We start from the raw sequence: 21978 nt of genomic DNA on the forward strand, positions 1-21978 counted from the left end.
AAATGGAGCTTCTGTCAAATTTAAAAAAAAAACTAAAAATCCTTAATAAATTTTTTTTTTTTTGAAAATATTAGACCTTTTTGCTTAAAGAAATTTTTTGATTTTTGTGATGGACTCATGGCATTTGCTTAGTCTACCATGGAATAGAGATGAACCTGTAGCTAGAGAGATGTGGAATATCTTAATTAAATTAAAGAGTAAGTGAAGTTAGCAAAAAAAAAATTCTAATAAATCCCTTAAGATTGATGATTTCACCATAATATTTAGGTTTAACAAATAATTCTGTAATTTCTTTATATACATAAACCCGTGCGTAATCTAGTGTTAAATAATAAGCTAACTAATGCCTGGGAGAATAGCGTAAATTCTCAAAAGGTGTGTGAGTTATCACCTTTAAGCCACGTCAGCGATCCGGCGAGGTGATATTCTAATCGATCCATAACCGTCAGATCATCAATCGAGTTCCGCATACCCTAACCGTAGGATGAGATAGAAAACCACATTAACCAATTAATTTAATTTTGTTATTTAAAATCCCTAAAGAAGCCACACAGTTTCATTGCTCCACCGCAACAGTACTACTCCCCTCCTCTCTCTCTCTCTCTCTGTCTATCAATCTCTCTCATGACGACGGCGGAGAACGAAATCGATCTTCAACAGAATGATCCAATGGCGACACAGAGTCTTCCCTTCTCTCTCCCTCCGTATCCTAAGGTATAATATCTCTCACTCAGATTTTGATTCTCATTTCTCCTTTTCCTAGATCTGAGAGATTCTTCTTTCTTTGTGACTTGAATTAGATGATAATGGACGCGATAGAAGCATCAAACGACGGATGCAACAAAACGACGATAGCGAAACACATCGAATCGACTCAGATCACTCTACCTCCGTCGCACAACACGCTTCTCAATTACCACCTCAACCACATGAAACAAACAGGCCAGCTCGTGATTGTTAAAAACAATTACATGAAACCAAATCCAAACGGTCCTCCCAAACGCGGCCGTGGCCGTCCTCCCAAACCTAAACCCGATGTCGATCCTAGCCACGCGGCGGCTGTTCCAGCTCCGTCTGCTTCTCCGCCGAGGCCTCGCGGTCGTCCTCCCAAATCCAAAGAGTCTCAACCAGAGACTAAAGCGAAGGCGGCACCGAGTGGTTCGGGGAGGCCACGTGGACGACCGCCGAAGAAGCAGAAGACGGAATCAGAGACGGTTAAGGCGGAAGCACCAACGGCTCAGCCTGAAGGTGAGCGTAGAGGTCGTGGAAGGCCACCTAAAGTGAAACCAGCCATGGTGCCTGTTGGTTGTTAAGGACTTGTCTCTCTCTCGAGCTTTTGGTTTAAGCCATCCTTAAGCAAACCGCTCTTTAAAAAGCCTTTGGTTCCGGTTCGTTTAATGATAATAATTTAGATTTTTATTGCTTTAACCGTCTAGTTTAATTTTAATTGTTGTGTTCTGTTATTGTTTAGACGGGTTGATGAGTAGAGAAGATAAATGTTGTAATTCGACTTTGCAATTGTGTGTGTTTGTAAAAAAATTCGGGTCTTAACCCTTTTCTAAAAGTAACGGTTTGGCGAAATAATCTTTTTATGAGCGTGTGTGTGTGTGTGTGTGTGTCTGTGATTCACCAAAGTTGCCATTGGGCTTTTTAGTAAAAAAAACAAGCGTTACAGTTACAACTTGGTGGCTAAATTGAATGTTAGACAAATTAGTGACAACATTTCAGAATTAGAAATAGAATTCAGGTCTTTTTGAGGTTTTGCTGTTCAGGCGGGAGGTGGGGTTTTCAAAAGATTGCAAATTTTTTGGAAACATGTTTGGTCCCCAGTTACTACTTCCTTGTTTGTAATGATGATGGTATTGGTTACAACCCCTTCACACTTTTGAGTTTTGATTGATAAAGGTTGTTGTTTTCGGTTTATACTTCGATGAGAAAGAGAGGCCTAGAATCAATTTCATGGACTTATAATGGGCCTAATCAAAACAGTGAAAAGGAAGTTGCAAATTAAAATAATACTACGACGACATGTTTGAGCCTCCTTACCAAAAGGCTCTCGAGTCTCAAGCTAATATTACTTGTACAGTCCCATAATATAGAGTTGTGTTAGCTTGGAACATAGAAGTCTTCCTTATGAAACATCAGTACCTCTGACCGTCCCTTTTCAGATCTTCACTTTGGCCTTGTTCGTTTATTCATTTGGATGGACCATCTGAATGAATCATTGAGGTGTTGTTCGTTTTTGTCAAAAAAATGAGCATCATCCAGAATCATTCACATGGATCATCTGAATGGGTTTTAAAATTTTAGTCAAAAATTTGAAACTCATTTGGATGATTCTAGTTGGACCATTTGGATGAAGATGGTGAATAAAAAAATAACAGGAGAATTATTGATTGACCATCCAAATGAACAATTTTTTTTTATCTTGTTTATTGGATCATTTGCCATTGAAATGAATCATTTAGATGTATCATTTAAATAGATCATTTAGATGGAAATGCTAAATGATGAAACGAACATGGCCATGTGTAGAGTTCTAGCAAAGAAACAACTCAACAAGGTGTTCCATTGAAATGGGTTGTGGACTCATGTGTGTGATTCACATATGATATAGTCTCTTAGTATAGTATTCAGGTAGTTTGATCAAAGTCATTTGTTTTTGTAAATCATTAATACATTTTTGGCCAAATAGGCAACAACGCATGGCAATGTATCGTATGGTGTTTTTTGTTCAAAAATTTTTGGCTTGTAGAGACTCTTGCTTAAATAGAAGCTAGGGGTGACATGACAAACTTAAATAATTATCTTTTTTATATATATATAAGTTACAAACTTACAACCATTCAATGTTACATACTTACATGTAAAGAAGCATGACAAACAAAAGAACAATCTTAAGCATACAAATACAATGGTTCACGTCCTTTATTTTTGCTATTATGTTTGCTTACTGTTTTTACCAAAAAAATGGTTTCCTTACTGTTTTAGTTTTCAATTCTTGTGAGTATCGATCGCTTTTTTATCACACTTCATGTTAAAATCCATATACTCTCTTAAATTGATCAGAGTAAAATTTTAATGTAATTTTGACAACACCGGTTTAGAACTCTTAACAGATTAAGTTTAACAATATATATATAAGCTCTCTAAGTTCCAATTATATAAATATCTTTCTTCAAAACCAGTAGTAAAACACCCTATCATATGTACACAAAATCCAGTGTGACTTTGGACACAGTGCAATCTCGTGAGTAAAAGACCGACGTTTTTTTTTTTTGTTTGTTTGTTTGGAGGGCTTGAGTGGGACCATTAACAGAAACTAAGACACACAGAAGTGTGGGAAATGAGTATATATATATATATGAACACGTTGATATTAATTGGTCTATTGGATATATATGGTGATATGTCCTACTCATTTCACGGGTCGAGAAGGAAGAATATAAACACAACAAAACTTATAACCACTCCATGTGATTGTGATCTACATCTACTATATTCATACATACCTATTCTTACAATAATCTTATATATATATATATATATATTTATACGATCATGCAATTTAATTAGTAAATCAAATACGTAACACCATCTTCGACACTGCGTGATAATTATACACTAGTAAAGACAGCGATTCAACGTTAGTCGGTCCTTTAATGTATAAGGAAGTCTTATTATCTTATAGTATGATTTTTTATTTCAAACACACAAAGCTGGTGATGTAATTAACATCTCCTTGAAGTGACCTTAACCCGTAACGTTAAACATACACAAAGCTCTCAGTCAGCTCGGTTTAAAATAAAAACCAAATCATTAATTATAATCATTTTCACATAATAGAGACAAAGTATATATATCTAGAAGCTTGCACTTAACATTCAGTTTCCTTCCACACAAAACTAATTTTAAAATTTATAACTAAACCCATAATGTATTAAATTATCAAAACATACACTTAATCAAAGTTAAAAATCCAACATGGGGGCTCTCATGGTCATGGTCATGGAGCTCCATTGTTGGCATAAGTGTTGACAAGGGCAAGAGCATTACTCGTTAACCTCTTCACTTCCTTGAGCCGGTCACAAACGGTCGTCTTAATCAATCCTCCTTCGTCCATATCTTCAAATCCATCCGTACACGTGTCCTCATCCGTCAATGCTGCACTCATCCACGTCTGCACGTTACTCATCTGAAACCTAAACGTTTCCACCGACCTCCGAGCCGCCGGGACTCCACCTTTGCCGTTCATGTCGCGTAGCTGTCGGAGAGATCCTCTCATCTCGTCGACCGCGTCTTCAACGTTCGAAACGCAATCGCGGATTACGGAGGAAGCAGTTTGGTGGCCATCACCGGCAGAGGTAATCACGGCGGTAGAGCGTGAGAGTTTGGAAAGATAAGCCGCCGTTGATTTGGCTTGTGAAAGTGAAACGCCGATTGCTAGCTTGGCTAGCCTCGCCGGACTGTCTTGAACGGCAGAGGCGTAGCTGGCGAGTGACGTGAAGCATACGTCTGGATATAGAGTGGCGTTGCAGCTTGTTCGGATGAAATCAAGATCGTTGGTTGTTGTAGTGTTTGGTCGTGGAGGCAAACGGACGGCTGAGATTGATCGAGAAATGAAGAGAAAGGTAGTGATGAAGAAGAGAAACGTCGTCGTGTGACTTTGGCTTACCATTTTCACTGTTTTTCGAAATTGCTTTTTTCTTTTCGTGTAAGATTATAGAGGAGTGATTGGCGGTTTATGTAGGCCTTAGGGATGGGTTTTCGACACTTTTCATGTTACAATGTTACCCATCTTTGTTACTAGGATTTACTAGATTGCCACTAATCATGTTGTCTGATATGTGTGAAATCACGGATTATGTTTTGGGTTGTAGCTTACAAGTATATAAAATAATAAATCAAGAGAGTAATAAGACCTATGTATATAATGTTTCACGTTACGATGAGCCATGTCGTTTATAGAACTTACATATTACTTTGTCTTATATATACTTCTCATAACTACATTTGTTTAAATGTATTTCTACCTCTGTGTAAACCGGCTAAGTTTCAGTACTCGTATCGAACAATATTGTCCATCACATATGGTCGATGGTATTATATTATACAATGAACTTACAATCAGAGTTATTTAGGGAATAGTTAAAAAAGATAAATACTTTTTGCGAAGAATTATACTATTCTAATTAATTTCGAAGTTTTTAATATATATAATTAACATTTTATGAGGTGACAAAAAAAAACCCCTTAATATTCAAATGGGAGCCACCCAAAGTTGATAGATTCCTTGGAGATTCGCCAACCTTCTTTATTTTGCGATTGTGGGATGGTGCTTTCATCTGCCGTACCAAAGTTATTAATACGTTAGAGAAATGTTCGATCACGCAATAGATAAACACCGTTGATCAACTCCAAAAAAGTTAGTGCGTACATATGATGTGAAGGTTATATATCCAAAAATGTTAAACGATCATTCAAATTAGTGCCTACATATGCTATCTATCTTCATTTTAACATAGATTCATTACATTATATACATAAATTCATTTATTTTTATTTTTATTTTTGGGCTCTAATAATAAATAGATGTTTACTTTGTTTGTACATCCCATAATATATGAATAACAAGCAAAGTAACCGATCGTATTTCCCTACCAAAAATAGGGTTCGTATATATTAGTATAGAATTTCGAACGTATACGATGATAATTATCTAGAATCTACAAATTATAAACCATTTGCATACTTAATTCGGAATCCCATGATTATCATGTTTTTAGGAGATGATCAAATTGGAAATAATTTCTGATGGTATTAGACCAACCATGCTTTTTAAGGAGAGATATAAAACTCCACAATTATAGTACTCTTCTGGAAAGCAAATACTTAGGGATATGATGACTTATATGTATAGTGGGGAGGTAGCTGACTCATTGTTATTGCGTAATACATAGAACACTCGTATGCATACACGCATTGACGCATACTTGTTATACATTATTCTTCGCCTTTTTTAATAGGTTAAATATATTTTCCTATTGATGTATATAAATATTATTAGATTGACCTTTTGAAGTGTGTTGGTTAAGAATGTGATGGAAATGGAGGTAACGACTTGTGTTGTCTTCTTAGAGAAGACGGCCATTAACATTTTGTGTGAGGAGGGTCCATTTTGGTTTAGTCAACTTTTCAAGAAACAAACTAAAATCAAATACATAATGATGGTTTTAACTTTTAATTGATTGCGGACTTTAACTTTTCGTGGCGAGATTGGCTCTAAAGCTACACTCGATTAGCTAAATTTACTAAAAGGAAAATTAATTTAGATAGGGCATATAAAGATAGAGGCCACTTTATTCTATGATGTTATCTTTTTGTTCCAAAACCTTTCTCGTATTAACCAACTACCTGTATTCTTTTAACTAACAACCTCGACCAAATTATTTTTGAGAAAAACAAACGACTTTTTTTTATCAATTAATAAAAATAATAATTTAATGTTCGAGATTTTGGAGGAGAATATTGGATTATTAATGTTCATTTTTACTCAGAAATGAATTTGTGAGGTCAAGATAGTGAAAAGGTAAAAAATATTATTGACCAACTATCATCATATCCATTCCCAACGTTCGGAACGCCGTGGATTATGGCAACATAAATGATTCAATCATGCACGAGTTGTTTAAAAGCTGTACATGTGGTTAGGTTTTGAAACAAAAGTTTTCATGCGATATTACCTTTTCCTTTTGAATTTAAACTCTTTCTGTGACATACTTTTTTTTCTACCATGGACATGCTTTTGTTGTCTACAATATGATAATTTAAGAAATTTAATTTAAAACTCATTCCATAAAACACATCTCGGTATACTTTTTTTTGTGCAAACCATAATTTCATTAACGAAATTAAACTAGGATCGGTACAAAGTTTTTAAGTGATAGCTGAAGATTATAACATCATGTATTTTAACAGGTGTTTTCTTTGAAGAATATTTTGAGTTCTTTTTCTACCTTTCAATAATGGCATATGAATTATTAGGCTAACCAAATATTTCTATAATCCATCTACAAACAATCAAGTGTAGTTGAGGCTTTAGATTCGTGTGTAAGTGTTTTTCAATTTATCATGAGTCCATTAAGATTTTTACTTCTAAGTTCTAAGTAGTTCCACATAAATGGATGGGGAAACAAATAAGTAAGAAATATAATAGATTTTAGTTTATTTTGAATTTGTTTGATATGACATTACCTTGACTCACATATTTTGTTCACAAATTGTGAGATCATGTGTAAAACTTGAAACTTTTGTACTATAATCGCATAAACTCTCCTTTAAATAGAAAATGTTATGTACTTTTTGGCATCTTTAAAAATTATAATATTTGCTTAGCAAAATAATAATAAAATATGAAACAACATTTTTGCTTTATTGTAGAAAATATCAGTTAAATCCTTAATTATTTATATTGGTATCCTAGTGATTATGATTAAATTATCATGAATATAGCTTCTTAAACATTAGTAAAACATTACATTAATTATATTGGAGTTCATAATAATCCCTAATAAACCAACGACCTAAACCGACAAGACCAAACTTTTGTCCATCATCTTTGGTGATGGTGAGAAGGGGTTTCGGTGATGCTGTGAATGATGTGGTGAGTGATGCTGTCATTGCAATGAAGAGAATACAGACTATAATTGTAAGAGTGTAGATTAGAATAGTGAACTAGACAATTAAAATTGAGAATGGATACCTTTCAGCGAGTGAATAAAGTCAATACCCAATGTTTCAAAGTTTATACCTGCATAGGCGTCACTATTACCAAAAACCTTGTATTTAATGTCGTTACTGACCACATTGTTGGCCTTGAGATTCTCTTGCAAGTTTTTTTTGAATATGTTAAAAACCATCGAAAGTGTTGAAGTCGAATGATAACCTAGATTCATCGAGATTCCAGAAACAACCGATTACGGACTTATCGTAATTAACTTTTTGGACCTGGAAAAATAAAAAGATTAGAAATTTAGTTAAGAGATTAATCACGTAATTCATTTGATTATGATGCATTTATATATAAACTTTAATATTTACAGAATATATCATTGTCTTCTTCTTCTTTTTCCCTCTTGTATCTTCTTTGTTGTTTTTCCCCTCTATCATTTCATTTCCGTTGGATCTCTTCACAATCAAATGATTCAAGTTTTCGATTTCAATTATAAAACATAATAAATGGTATGGGTACAAACACAAATTTCTCAAAAATCAGTGGAATCACACAAACTTATTATTATTATTTTTTTTGTTATGTTGTCAATGGACAATGTATTATAAATAGTATAATGTGATTTTAATAAAAGTTAGTGGGAAAAATATAATAAGTAGCGTTCGTCCCGTTATATTTTAAAATTCTTTTAGAAAACGAATACTTCTTGAACAGAGCCTTTTTATGTGATCGAGGATACTATTCTAGTCCTTTATGCCCTCAGTGTAAAACAGAATGTTGTTGATAGGCTGGGACTTCGGTTATTTCGGTGAATTCGGTTCGGTTATTTTGGTTTTTTGGTTTTTTGAGTTTTGAAAATCTTACCGAATTGAACCGAAATAACTATTTCGGTTTCTCGGTTAATTCGGTTTTAAAATTTCAAAACCGAAATTAACCGAAATTTGATTAAAAACATGAAAAAATCGGATTTTTCGGTTATTTAGAGATAATTTCAGGTTTTTTCGGTTTTATTTCAAATATTTCGGTTTTTCGGTTTCGGTTTTTCGGTTATTTTAGGGTAAATTCGGTTATTTTAGGGTAAATTTCGATTTTATTAGTTTTTTTCCTAAAAAAAATTAAAAAAATTAAAAAAAAAAAACGGTTAACCGAAAACCGAACCGAAATATTTCGGTTTTTTTGGAAAAAAAATTTGTACCGATCGGTTCAGCCGCCATAACCGAAACCGAACCGAACACCAAAAATATCAGTTCGGTTCGGTTCGGTTATTTCGGTTCGGTTTAAAATCCCAGGGATGATATGCACATGCAGGAAAAACGAAGTTACTAGACTGATTTTTGTTGGAAACATAGAAAAAGGTTTGGGCTGATTTTTGAAGGGTACTCATGAAGGAATAATACTTGCATTTAAATATTTTTGTATTTAGAATGTATGCTTTCAAAATATCTATATTTATGAATGTGTGTTTCGACTAAGCTAAAACTTAGATGTGCATCTTTACAAATTTCAGTAGGATTTGAGACCAAATTTACAGAGGTTTATTGATATTGTGGATGCTAAACCTTCCTAAACAATAAATCAAATCACTTGCAGAATTATGTATGGGCTTTAGGCCCAACGTGTTTTAATCCACAAGAGAAACTGGGCTGAAGGCAAAGCAGCCCAAATAGCTCATCGGCGAGTAAAAAGGTATTATTACATACAATTCAAACATTTGTAAGAAGTTGCGAGTGAGTGGCATTGATTCATCTGATCAAAAGGATAAGAAAAAAAGCGCAGAGCAAAACTGATGAAGACGGAGGAAGAAGAAGAAGAAGAAGAAGAATGGAGATCAGCTCGCGAGGTTTTGTTGATTGTTCTTCCTTATCTTCCTTCGTTGTTCGAGCTTCTCTCTATGACTCGCGTTTCGCGATCGCTCAGAGACGCGATCAGAGATGAAACCGCCTTGTGGACAAACATCGTCGTTGAACCACCGCTGAGCTCTCGTCTTACCGATGATATTCTATCGGACATCACTTCCAAATCCGCCGGTAAGCTCAAGACTCTGATTCTCCGCCGTTGTCTTAGGGTTACCGACACGGGGCTCCGACGTGTGGTGGATTCGAATCCTCTCATCACTAAGGTAACCAGTTTGGAACCCTAGAGTCTATCTGGAATTGGAATTGGAATCTGAACTCTTTTTATATCTCAGATAATTGTGCCGGGATGCTCGGGATTGACTCCAGAAGGAATCATGGAATGTGTTGTAAGCTTGTCCAAGAACAATCATAAGGTGGAGACACTTCACATCAATGGTGTCAATGGCTTCACTAAACAACATCTCTCAGCACTTTTGACTTACCTTTCTTCTTCGGAGGGAGCAACGATCGACCTCGAGGTCTGTCCCAAATGCGATGAAATAAGGATGATCCCGGCTTGCTCAAGAGAATCATGTGTAAGTAAAACTCTCAAGTTAGAGATGATTGAGTTGAGACTCTTTATAATACTACTAATAATATCGTGTGTTTCTTGGGTTGAAGAACCTGAAGCAAACAAATGAACGCAAGTGCCGGGGATGCTGGCTTTGTATCCCTAGATGCGCTGAGTGCTCTGTGTGCCTTGGACCTGACACTGAGAGTCAAGAAGCAGCCTGTGGTAATGACGACGTTCTGTGTCTTGAGTGCTGGCTTGTGCTTCCCAAGTGCAGGTTCTGTAACAAACCATACTGCACAAATCACAGTAGTCGTCGACATGAGATTGCAACCACTGATGCTGCGGCGAGACCTTCGTTTGAATGTGAAGCTTGTTACTACAGGGCAGGTACAAACCCATATGAAGTCGACTATCAAATCTAAAAGCTTGGAAAAGGAAGAAACTCCTCATGTTGTTTCCCTTTTAATTCGTCTGCAACTTGTTCTCTCTGCAACTTTGTCTATTTATTGTATATGAAAAGCCTTGGATTGTGATATATTCAGAGACGTTCATGGAGTAAAAGTAAAAAAAAGAAAGAGTCAAGCTTTCATCACAGGAATTAGTTTACAATCATCGATGATCTTGAAGCCGAGAACCTACAGGCTACCCTCCATGAACTTCTTGTTAAAGAAGATGGTCAACAAAACTGGGTAGACAGCTAGACACAGAGGGAACAAAACCACCGAGCTCTTTTTTTTTTGTCTCAAGTGTTGCAAAGAAAGAAGTTAAATTTTTAGGGAAACAAGAATCGAGAGTTGTTGTTCGTTCTTTCAGAGTTTCTACAAGAATACTAAGGCAACGATCAGTAGAATGGAGAGTAATGTTGATGCGTGAGGGTGATGATAGTACTTTGGGATACACCCAGAGGTTGTAGAGTTCGCTGAAGGGGCCAGTGCCATGGTGTTGTTTCCAAGTGTCTGATTGCTTTTCGCACTGCAAAATGTAGAGATGTCGATGCAAAAGAAGTGAGCTTGATTCGTTTGAATATTAAAAATTTAATCTTTTGTGAGAAGAAGAATAAGAATGTTACCTTCCAGGGAACACGCATGTTCCTCGACCTACAGAGACAAACAAAAGAGCAGAAAGTTCATTTTCAGATACACATACTTGGATCTTTTGCAAACAGGTGAATGATAGTGTTGATAGATTCACATACTTGGATCAGTTGTGGTGACTGTAGCTACTCCCTTGAAATCACAGCTTCCTAAAGCTTTCCCCATCTTCTGGTAATAAGAATTAAACGCATAAGTGGAATGTGCAACCACGTCATCGGGTTCATAACAGGATTCTCCCTGCATCAGTGCAGAGCAATCGACTTTCCCTGGACCGCAAGCCCAATCAAGAGCTGCCTGAAGCATCTTTTTATCAACCTTTTCCTTCGCTATACAAAATGTTTGGTTTGTTGTATCATTCGCCAGAATAGCCCCTGCGCCCGCCAAACGCAAAGTGTAAACCGGAGTCCCGTTTGTATTAAACAGCCCCCAGTTCTTCTCAGATACAGGTCCTGGTCTCGAATCTTCGTTGTAAAGCTCGTAAATGTATGTAGTAACTGCAGTTCCCGGGTGTTTTGGCGTTCCGGTCTTGTTGATCACGTGCTGTATCAAATTGCTATTGTAAGTGTTTGCGTTCTCTACAGTTGCGTCGTGCTCAGACGGGCCTCCTTTAGATGGCCATCCAGATTCTGTGACCACGATTGGAATGTTGGTGAAGTTAAGATAGGACATTGCAAAATAAGCTGCGTCGACGATTGCATCAAAAACATTTGTGTAATGTAACAACGTGTTGGCGTCTACAGCTTCTTTGTTTGCTTGGAGAGGCTGAAAAAGCGCGTAGTCAAGCGGTATAACTCCATTGGACTGAACATAGTCGAAATAAGGGTAAACGTTGAGCAGCAATGGCGATCCCGTGGACTGTAGGAATTTGAGGAGAGGAACAATAACTGGATCCCAAGTCTTGTTGAAGAAAGCTTGCGAGGGAGGGAAAGAATCAAGAATGATGGCTGAAGAGTGCGGGGTCGATACTTTGATCTGACGGTCGAGATTGGCGGTGACGAGAGCAGCTTGGATGTATTTGAGGGCTGAGACGAGGACAGAAGCTGCGTTTGATAGGCTGGTTAGGACTTCTGACCCGACTGCGATAGTGGTAATGTTGGTGGCAGGGTAATAAGCGGCTACGTTTCTAGTGACCCAGTTGGCTGCGGTTGCATTTGATTGGCTGATACCGAGAAGCTGTTCGTTTGGTACTGAGATTATAACTTGAATGCCGGTGTGAGCAAACGCGAGAAGCATTGAACGGTCTGCGTCGAAGAGGCGTACGCGGTTGATGTTCTGTGATTTGAGGAGTGCGACTACTTGTGTTGGACTCGGCATGTTTGTCACTTCCGTGCCGATATTCACACCGATTAAGGAATCTGAAATATATGTTTGAAAAACACACAAAACAAACTTAGCGTATGTATTTACGAGACATTTCACATGAAAATCCGTCGACTGGTCGGTCCAATTCTCAATAAGCATTAAAACCAAATGCTAATGCAAAGAGTCAAAAAAGAATTTCTAAGTGTATGTGGAAACACACAAAGAGAAGCCATTGGCTTGTACGCAAAAATCGAAAATGCCCTTAGAATGAAATGAAGCTCCGAGGACAGTTTGGTCCAGTTAGATTGCAGAGTACTACTGGGGGAAGCATATGAGCTGGGATGCAATATCTTGAGATTCTCATTCCCATTAAAAAGATGGCAAGATTGGAATAATCCCTTATTATTAAAAAAAAGAAACTAAAATTTTCAATTAAAGTCTTCATCTTTAGTTCTTTCTTTACTTAGGGAAAAGTAAAAACCCTTACAGAAATGAAGAATAACCCAGAATCATCTAAAAAGAAAAGAACATAATAAATCCTTGAAAATATCAGACTGTTTTGGGATCAAAGGGAGACAGTTGTGGAGTTGTTACCAAAGAAAGATTTACAAAATGAAGGCACCACATTTTCTATTTAGTAACCATAAATATTGATTGTCTAACCACAGAGAGATCCTTCAAGTGAAAAAACACACAAAGAAACAGACAAACTTTTTAACCACTAAAGTAGTAGAAGAAGAAGAAGATTCTATGCATGAGTGAGAGAAGAAACATAGAAAAAATCAACAGATTTATCTATTAATCAAGAAATGGGTTTCTTTCAGTTGATTTCTTGAAGAAAATTTTTTAAGAGAAGAAATTTTTAATACCTTGGGAGAGAGCAGAACTTACAAAGAGGAAAAGGAAAAGGAGAAGAAGGGAAGCCATTGATGGAGCTTCAAATCTTGGGAGATGCTTTGATTTTGCTTCTGAAGCATAAAGACAAGACAGGTCTCGAGGTTCTCTCTGAAGTAACCCACGAGAACAAAATCCAACCAAGACAAAAAAATATTTATTAAAAAATAGAAATAGCAAAAGAAAGTGAGAGAAAATTAAGAATCAGTTCACTTCAAAAGATTTATATATAAACTGATGCCTAAAGCCTAAAGGTGGGTTTCTGATTTATTCTTTTTTTTTTTTTTTTTATGAAAAAGATGTATCGTACCACTAAATAACAATTATTTATTTTTCGGTGGAGAAAAATTGCTTATATTTTCGTTTAATTGAAACTACAAGCTTTTATATACTCCTACTTACCAATCACCCTTTAATAAATGTTACAGGATTCTTTTGTTGTTTTTTTCAAATTTATGATAAATAGATTTTTTTGTCGTTGTGAATCTTAATTGTTCTCTGTAGTGGCAGTGATTCACAGTTGATTCAGTTCAACGGTCATCTATGCATTTTTTTTTAAATCGTTTTTAATTTTAATTTTGAGTCTCTACTATTTATATACCACACGAGTAATCATTTCTTTTTTATGTTTTTTTTTCTTTTGTCAACTATTTTCTGTTTTTTTCTATAAAGAATTTATATGAGAGATTCCTTAATTATTTACAGGCTGGAACTTTTTTTTTTTTGGTTGCCTTTGTCAGTCTTTTTGTTGCTCATCTTTTCTCATTTTTCCCTTGTTATATTCTTCTTGCCATTTTGGGTCTAAATAAGGTTCGTATCTCTAAAAATTTTACTTGAATACATGGTCATCAATGTTGATAGATAAAACAAATAAAAATAGATATTTGAAAACATGTTAACTGATAGATGTTGTTTTAGTCTTTCAAAGCCATTAATATTTTAGTCAACATGCAAAGCCAAAACGTTAGTCACAAATAAACACTAATTTCTATTTTAGATTTGCTTAAACAAATGATGTAAGATTTAACATTTTTTAGCACGTATTTTGTGTACTTATCATTTGGGCTAATAATGGGCTTATAAGTCTACGAAGGCCCAACATTACTGTAATCAAACAAATTACACTTTTCCGGGTCGGGTCACAAGATCCGAATTTACAAGGCATTCAAAAATGTCTGTCACACAAATTTGTTTCAAATCTAAAACCCTAATAAAAAAACTTTTCGATCAGCTTTCGCCATTAACCAGAGTAATTTTGAGGTCGTCGAAGGTTTAAGAGACAGAATGGGCAAACCGAGCAAAGGGTGCGGCTTTGTCTTCTCTTGTACCAACGATTATTCATCTCAGCTCAGATTCTGTTTTGTTGTTGTTGTTCGAGATTTCGAGTTTCTGATGCTTAGTTTCTGGCTTTCTTTTTCACTTTCAGATCGGAAGTGACTACGAAATCTGATAAGAAGTTCGATAAGAAGCTTCAATTCTACACAAGTAAGCCCTGATTGTCAAGTTTTGTTCTCCTAAACAAATCAAAATTGCAATGTGTCTGAAAACTTTGTTTGTGAACGCAGAGGTCAAAGATACAGTTACTTCTTTGGCTGTCCAAAAGGAGATTGGCAAGGTAATCTCACTTATGTTTCTCATTTGAGAAAGTTGCAATCTTTGTTTTAAAACTGTTGAGAATATTTGCTATTTCTGCTACTTGAGTCCGTTTGTTTAGTTCTTGGTGTTATTGTTCAGGCATTGTAGGAGTTTCGAATAATGAGTTTACTTCTACTAATTTAGTTTGTTGCAAATTTGAAAGATTTGAACATTTTTCCCATTAGAGGGAAAGTATCAATCTTTGTTAGAACTTGTTTGTTAGCAATACTGCAATTTGCAGGGAATTTCTAAAAATGAGCTAACTTTACTTGTACTATGGTGTTGTTTGTTGCTATTGTTATGCATATCATTTGCTAATTAGGGTAAACTCTAATTATGGTTTGACCAGAAGAAGAAAATCCGCAGCCGTCAAAAGAAACTAAAAGCGTATGATCTCTCCAACCTCTCAGAGTTTCTTCCCGAGTTCAATGCTTTGCAGAAATCAGCTCTTCCTGCACCTGACTTGAAGATGAATTGCAAAAGGCGACAAAAGCTTGTGTATAATCTCCATTTTTCTTTGTGGGGTTCATTTAACTTTGTTTTGTTGTGATTTGCATCTGAAAGGATTGTCTTGTGTGTGTGTGCGTTTGTGTAGATTGACGGAAGGGGAAAGGCTGAACAAGGTTCTAGACCATCCAGCTTTCCAAGCTGATCCAATCGGTTCGATATTTCAGCATTTGCAGAGTCAACAGCCACCGGTGGAAGAGAAGCCAAAGAAGAAGACTAACACAAACGGGAGTAAGAAAAGGAATCGGAAAAAGGGAAAGGCTGATTCCATGGAAATCTAATCTTGCCCTATAGACATAAGTTGCTTTTATGTTTTGTTTTGTTGTTTTGTTATAGTAGTAAAACAAAAATTTTGTTGTTTTGTTATAGTAGTAAAACAAAATCATGGACATGATGAGTCTTCAAATCTGATTGTTATTATTGTGCAACTTACAGAAATTGTCCATAATATGTGCTCGAATCACAATCACAAAATCATCATCAACTACAGTTTAAAAGAGAGAAACGTAAATACTTTTTTTTCTATGGTTCAAGCCAAATCTTCTGTGGAACGTAAACAATCACGAGAGTGGTTCGCTGATCTCGAGGAGTTCATTGCAGAGACCTGTGTACACCAGAGAGTCAGTTTCAATTGGTCTGAACTTGATGAGTGCTGACGGAACAAGTTCTTCGTCCTCTAAAGTTATCGGTTTCTGTCCCGGGGGTGGAGTATGCGAAATCACACGCCTTTTAACCAGCACTGGATCCAGAAGCTCGAATTGCAAACTCGGTTCTTTCAAAGCAGAGCTCACAAACTGATAAGAAAAGACAAAAATCATCAAAAACTTTTGCCTAAAAAGACTAAAACCAGAATTGTGTGTGCCATTTTAAAGAGATATCATCTTTAACCTCATAGAGAGCAATGGTTGGTTCCCATGGAGCAAACACACCTTGAAGCACAACTCCATCAGGAAACTGCACTCTTATCATACTTCTTTTGTATCTTCTTCTAGCCGCTTTCACTTGTTTCTCCTTATAAGATCTCGGAATCAAAAGCTGAGACTCCGCAATCTTTTTCCTTCGTAAGTCTGCTTCTCTCTTGATTTCATCAGCTGATAGACTATAGAACGAATCAGGTACCTCTATTCTCGATGCTACGTTTTCAGAAACCGAGAAAAAGACACGAATCTGAACCAAGAAACCAAAAGTAAAACACCCTCAGAACAAGTCACACACTTAAATACAGATTCTTTCACAATCTAAAGACCTTAATGACTCAAACGATGCATCACCATAAATGTGATTAAGCGAAGAACTCTTACCTCTCTATCAATCTTCTTTGGAGCCACTGGTTCCACAACCTGAGCTGAAGATACTGACTTCTCATCATCTTTTCTAGGCAATTCAACCTTTCTGTTATCTAGAAATCCAACAACTTTACTGATCAATTTCGATTGTTCTTCTCCGGGAACATCCATAACAGCCCAAATCTCATCATTTTCCTCTTTCAACTCAAATCCAACCAACTCAAGAAGCTCAACACCTCCAGCAACATCACCAATAGCTTCTTTGATCTTAGCGTTACTCATTCTAATCTTTCTAAACTTAGCATTCTCAGGTTCTTTAACTATGTTCTTAAACAACCTAAGCAAAACATCAACCGAGCTCTCACTTGGCTTCCCAGAGAGATACACAACCACAAGTTTCTCGATTTCAGATATATCCTTATCATTATCATCCTTCTCAAGTGAAGATTCTTCTCCATTAGTGTTTCCATTTCCAAGACAGCTCTCGACATGAACAGAGACTTCTTCCTCTGAGGTAAATGCATTTTTACAGATCGGACACTCGAACATATTCAGAGAGTATCCGTTCTGAGATCTGTTCGAAGACGTTATAAACGCACCGTACGGGTCGAACCCGTCTTGCGGAGGAGCACGAACCGGGTCAGGATCCGGGTTTCTTGTAGACCCACTAATAATCTTCTGATCGGAGGATATGGGTTTGTCAGGCAACTGCGTCGGAGTCGGATTCGGATTTGGTTTGGGTCTAGGTGTGGGATTGGTAGGAGCTTGGGAAGAGTTAAACCGGTTATGAATCGGGTTAACGGGTGGTGGTGCAGAGGAAGAAGAAGAAGAAGAAGATCCGAGAACTCTACCTGGGCCTTTGAATTTGCCAGAGGAAGAAGATAAACTGACTTTTTTCATGAACCCTTTTAGCTTATCTTTAACGTCATCCATCTTCTTCTTCTTCTTCTCCGTGTAATCTCAACCTAAAAACAAAGTACAAACTTTGATAAATCTGTGTCTGAAAAATCAGAGAATGATCTGTTTTGTTCTCCGGTCGTTGAAGACTTTTTATTTGTGTTCTGTTTTTTTTCTTTTTCTTTTCTTCATATCTAAGCTTGCGGCTTATTTCTTATATGGGCCTTATTGGGCTGAAAGCCTTAAAAGTTAAAATATATCAACTATGTTTCTTTGAGACATCTCATATTGGCCCAAGTAAAGTTCGATAAACACCAAGCATTGGCACTAATTTGATTTATTTTTTCTTAGAAAACATTCTTTAATTTTGAAGAAGTTGAATTTTCTAGTCCGTAATTTTCGGTTAATTTTTCTGTCATGTTACAATTTACACCAATAGGTTGGGTTCCCTGATGTTGTTCCAAACATTCCATGAAGAGAATGACTTCTGAACCTTATCTAGTTATCTTTAGTCATCCACACTGTGCTATACTTAATGGTGGTGATATATCATATAAAAGAATCTGTTTTTCTAACATTGCAACTTGAGAGATTCTAACGATGCAGTGTCACATTTGCCTCTTGACACCTTTTTTTTAGCAACCCTTGCTTCACATAAAATAACGTTAAAGATAAAGGAAATAGTAAATATAACAATGTTTGATCCACAGAAAAAAAATTAGTGTGTTTGCATCTTTTTGGCCTAGGATAATATCGAACGCATAAATTAAATGAAAAGAAATATAAAAGAAGTAAAACATTTCAAACAAATGTTAATCTACTTTAGAACCTAAAAGGGGGGGGGGGGGGGGGGAATAATTGATGATAGAGAGTGCGTCACGTAAGCCGATTGTTCCACCAATTATGCTTTTGTTTCCAATACTTTTTTGTATGAATCAAAATGATATATACTTGACCACTTCATAAAGCTCTATTACTAAATATTCTTATAGTATGATATGATTAGTATCTAATTCAATCAACTAGGGCTGCGAATCCAAACCGAACTGATTTGTCCGAACCGACCTGAACCAAAATTTGGACAAATCGGTTCGGTTATATACCTGGTTGTGATCCGATCGGAAAGAAGAAATTTTTTTTTGGTTCTATATTCGGTTCGGTTCGGAGAGGGTAAACCGACGGATAACCGAAAATTAATCCTACCTATATAAGCTAATAAACCAGTTTTATTAGTTCTAACCTAATCGAAGAACCTAAATACCTTTTGCTCTCGACTGCTGCGATTCCGAGTGCGATCGAGAGAGTTCTTTGATTTCCTCTTTGATTTTTGCATTTAAACTGAGATCATCCTTGTTCTTAATCATCAAGGTAAGTTCTTCTCTCTAAATCTTCTCCAAGTTCTTGTCTATTTCTTCTCCAAGTTCTTTGACGTTTTGTTGTTATTTACTTGGCTATAGTGTGTTTAGGAATCCTAATCTGGGTCTTTAAAATTGCGAGACTAGTGGTTTAAAGCATGTTTTTTAGATTTATTTTGATGTCCGTCTATGATTCATAATCATAGTTCATAGTAATCTTAGTAGTCGAATTGTATTCTTAATCGACATAAATGGACTGTGTTGTTTGTCTTCTTCGTTTGTGTAGTTATTTCTTCTGGATGTTTGTCTAATTGTGTTTTCTTTGAACAGGTCTCCGATGTCTCACGATTCTGGTGAACACAACAACGAACCGTTTCTGCCTGGTGAGGTTGATGGAGAAGATGCTCCGTCAGGTGCTTCCGTTCGAGGGAAAAGAAGAAGAACTCAGCGAGAGACTTCTCCTCTTCCGTCCCAACCAAGGAAAAAGCTAGGCCATAGATCTCCGGTGTGGGAGCATTTCATTCAAAAAGTGCATGAGCCTACACTTGCTAATTGTCGTTATTGTGGTCAGGAGATCGGTTGTGACACAGTGATACATGGAACAAGTGCCATGAAAAATCACATAAAAAGGTGTAAGTTGTTCAAGATGCACGAAGAGAGTAGTACTCAGAATGTATTGGTTGGTGATAGCAGTGGTGTAATGACAGCAATCAAGTATAATCAGGATTTGTTTTGAAGGTCTGTCAACGAGATGATTGTACTTAGTGAGCTTCCGTTTGTATTTGTGGAGTCGGAGGGGTTTAGGAGACTTTGCACCAACGTTCCTCCAATGTACACGGTCCACTGCAGAAAGATAGCAACTTCAGATATTTATGGTATGTATTTGAAAGAGAAAGCTGCTTTGAAGGAACTGTTTGCTAAGGAAAAGCAGAGAGTATCTATGACGACATATATCTGGGTAGCTCCCACTACTTCTTGTATCTACATGGTCATAACCGCACACTGGATTGATAGAGAATGGAATTTACAGAAGAGGATCATCAGTTTTAAGCCTGTCACAGATCACAAAGGTGATACGATTGCTGAGCACTTGATTGGCTGTCTAGAAGAATGGGGAATCGAGAAGGTCTTCACTGTAATTTTGGATAATGCTAAGGCGAATGACAAGGCTATAAGTGTATTCTGAGGCGCTCTGATGATAAAAGGACCTGATGCCTTAGTTATGAATGGAGATTATCTTCATATGCGGTGTTGTGCTCACATCCTAAACTTGATTGTGAGGGATGGCTTATCTAAGGCAAAAACGAGTATAGTGTCTATCAGAAATGCCATTAAGCATGTGAGATCATCCGAAGACAGTAGGCTTGGGCATTTTAACCGAATCTGAAACCCGAACCCGACCCGAAATAGGCAGTTCGGTTCGGATTCGGATAGTACTAAATACCCGATCGGATTTAGTTTCTTTGAAATTCGAATATCCGAACTAAGCCGAAATAAATACAAAAATGCATCTAAGTGGGTTTGAACCTAGTACCTTAGGCATTTACAAGTTTATCATAAACCATTTTGTCACCTTAGTTTTATGTCATAGTATGAAAACGTTAACTATTTATATATATATATATATATATATAATTATGTATTCTTAAATAGATTTATTTTTTTCTTTCTCAATCAACAGAACCCATAATTGTTTTATTTTTGTTATTACCCATATCAATTTTAGTAGAAACATGACAAGGAGATCTACAAAAAAAAAAATAGTTTGTGGGGTTTGAAGAGTGAGTGAGGTTGGAAGATAAATATGAATCATATCATATAATTTGCTATAAATATTAGATTTGGTAGGGAATTTGAAGGATTTATTTTTTGAAGTAGTGGACATGGATAAACAAATCTAGGGTTTTTTTTGTTGAAAAAGAGAGATGAAGAAGAAGGAGACAAGACGAGGAAGATAGAAAGTTTTTTTTTTTTTTTTTTTCAAGACAGATTTTTTTTTATGACTTCGGGTAACCCGAAATTACCCGAACCTGAAGACAACCGATCCGAACCCGATCCGATATTAGAAAATACCCGATCGGGTTTTATATCTCTACATCCGAAAATCCAAAAACCCGAACATCCGAACCCGAATCCGATCGGATACCCGAATGCCCAGGCCTAGGAGACAGGCTGAAATCGTTTCTTCTGCGGGTTGAGACAGGGAACGTAGGTCGAGGAAGCTTATGTCTTGATGTTGCAACCAGGTGGAACTCGACTTATCTAATGCTCACACCCGCAATTAAGTTTAGGGTTGCATTTGAAAAGATGCTGACCGAAGACAAGCTTATAACGAGTACTTCATGGAGACTGAAGAGAATGCTGAAGAGAATTCTGAAGGGGATACATGTGAGAATCAATATGTTAATGTTAGATCGTTCTATGTTGTGTGTTTTGAGTCCATGGTATTTGGGTGACATAGTAACCGAACTGTCCGACCCGAAAAAAACCGAACATGTAACCGACCTGAACCGAACTTGTATTCGGTTACATTCGGTAGAATTTTCAATTCCTGAATTACCCGAATAACCGAAAAACCGAACCGAATTAACCGAAGTCGCAGGCCTACAATCAACTATACCTACCATTTGACATTGAATTTTACTTTAAATCATCGTGGATGTTAGAACTTGTTGTGATGAGTTAAGATTATATGAAAAGGGGGTTTCAGAACTTAGTTGTATGAACATAAATCGAAATATAACAATAAAATTGTTTCATTGATTATAATAGAAATGGATACACACTACCTCCTAGGTTTTACTAGTATGAATGCGCTGAGAGTAATTATTTGAAAGAAATATATATATTGGAAAAAAAAAAAAGGA

The 21978-nt window shown here is 36.4% G+C and overlaps 6 protein-coding genes across 7 annotated transcripts; 3 read left to right on the forward strand and 3 right to left on the reverse strand.

Annotated features, from left to right (window-relative positions):
• Positions 1–506: 506 nt before the first annotated feature.
• On the forward strand, positions 507–1581 carry LOC104789923 (HMG-Y-related protein A-like). The gene is made up of 2 exons (XM_010515588.2): positions 507–714; positions 801–1581. Exons 1-2 carry the CDS (start codon positions 625–627, stop codon positions 1311–1313), a joined length of 603 nt encoding a protein of 200 aa, XP_010513890.1. The 5' UTR covers positions 507–624; the 3' UTR covers positions 1314–1581.
• A 2217-nt stretch (positions 1582–3798) lies between these two features.
• Positions 3799–4952, reverse strand: LOC104789924 (pectinesterase inhibitor 11). Its single transcript, XM_010515589.2, has one exon. It carries the CDS (start codon positions 4676–4678, stop codon positions 4007–4009), a length of 672 nt encoding a protein of 223 aa, XP_010513891.1. The 5' UTR covers positions 4679–4952; the 3' UTR covers positions 3799–4006.
• A 4425-nt stretch (positions 4953–9377) lies between these two features.
• LOC104789927 (F-box protein SKIP28) lies at positions 9378–12729 on the forward strand. The gene is made up of 3 exons (XM_010515591.3): positions 9378–9851; positions 9921–10163; positions 10249–12729. Exons 1-3 carry the CDS (start codon positions 9519–9521, stop codon positions 10561–10563), a joined length of 891 nt encoding a protein of 296 aa, XP_010513893.1. The 5' UTR covers positions 9378–9518; the 3' UTR covers positions 10564–12729.
• Positions 10704–13787, reverse strand: LOC104789925 (glucan endo-1,3-beta-glucosidase 3). Its single transcript, XM_087455625.1, has 4 exons — positions 13407–13787; positions 11337–12590; positions 11211–11238; positions 10704–11113 (listed from the first exon to the last, which is right to left on the reverse strand). The coding sequence occupies exons 1-4, from the start codon at positions 13462–13464 to the stop codon at positions 10960–10962; spliced, it is 1494 nt and encodes a 497-aa protein (XP_087311751.1). The 5' UTR covers positions 13465–13787; the 3' UTR covers positions 10704–10959.
• Positions 13788–14543: 756 nt separating this feature from the next.
• Positions 14544–16003, forward strand: LOC104789929 (uncharacterized). 2 transcript variants are annotated; one of them, XM_087455627.1, is made up of 5 exons: positions 14544–14735; positions 14858–14916; positions 14997–15046; positions 15416–15564; positions 15662–16003. In XM_087455627.1, the coding sequence occupies exons 1-5, from the start codon at positions 14716–14718 to the stop codon at positions 15852–15854; spliced, it is 471 nt and encodes a 156-aa protein (XP_087311753.1). In that variant the 5' UTR covers positions 14544–14715; the 3' UTR covers positions 15855–16003. The 2 variants fall into 2 exon arrangements, with proteins under 2 accessions (XP_087311753.1, XP_087311754.1); XM_087455628.1 differs by having other exon boundaries at positions 14599–14735; positions 15419–15564.
• Positions 15970–17944, reverse strand: LOC104789928 (plant UBX domain-containing protein 2). Its single transcript, XM_087455626.1, has 3 exons — positions 16875–17944; positions 16462–16740; positions 15970–16367 (listed from the first exon to the last, which is right to left on the reverse strand). Exons 1-3 carry the CDS (start codon positions 17790–17792, stop codon positions 16134–16136), a joined length of 1431 nt encoding a protein of 476 aa, XP_087311752.1. The 5' UTR covers positions 17793–17944; the 3' UTR covers positions 15970–16133.
• Between the last annotated feature and the right edge of the window lie 4034 nt (positions 17945–21978).

The sequence above is a fragment of the Camelina sativa genome, chromosome 6, assembly GCF_030686135.1.
Source record: "Camelina sativa cultivar CO46 ecotype springtype chromosome 6, ASM3068613v1".
NCBI classification, from domain to species: domain Eukaryota; kingdom Viridiplantae; phylum Streptophyta; class Magnoliopsida; order Brassicales; family Brassicaceae; genus Camelina; species Camelina sativa.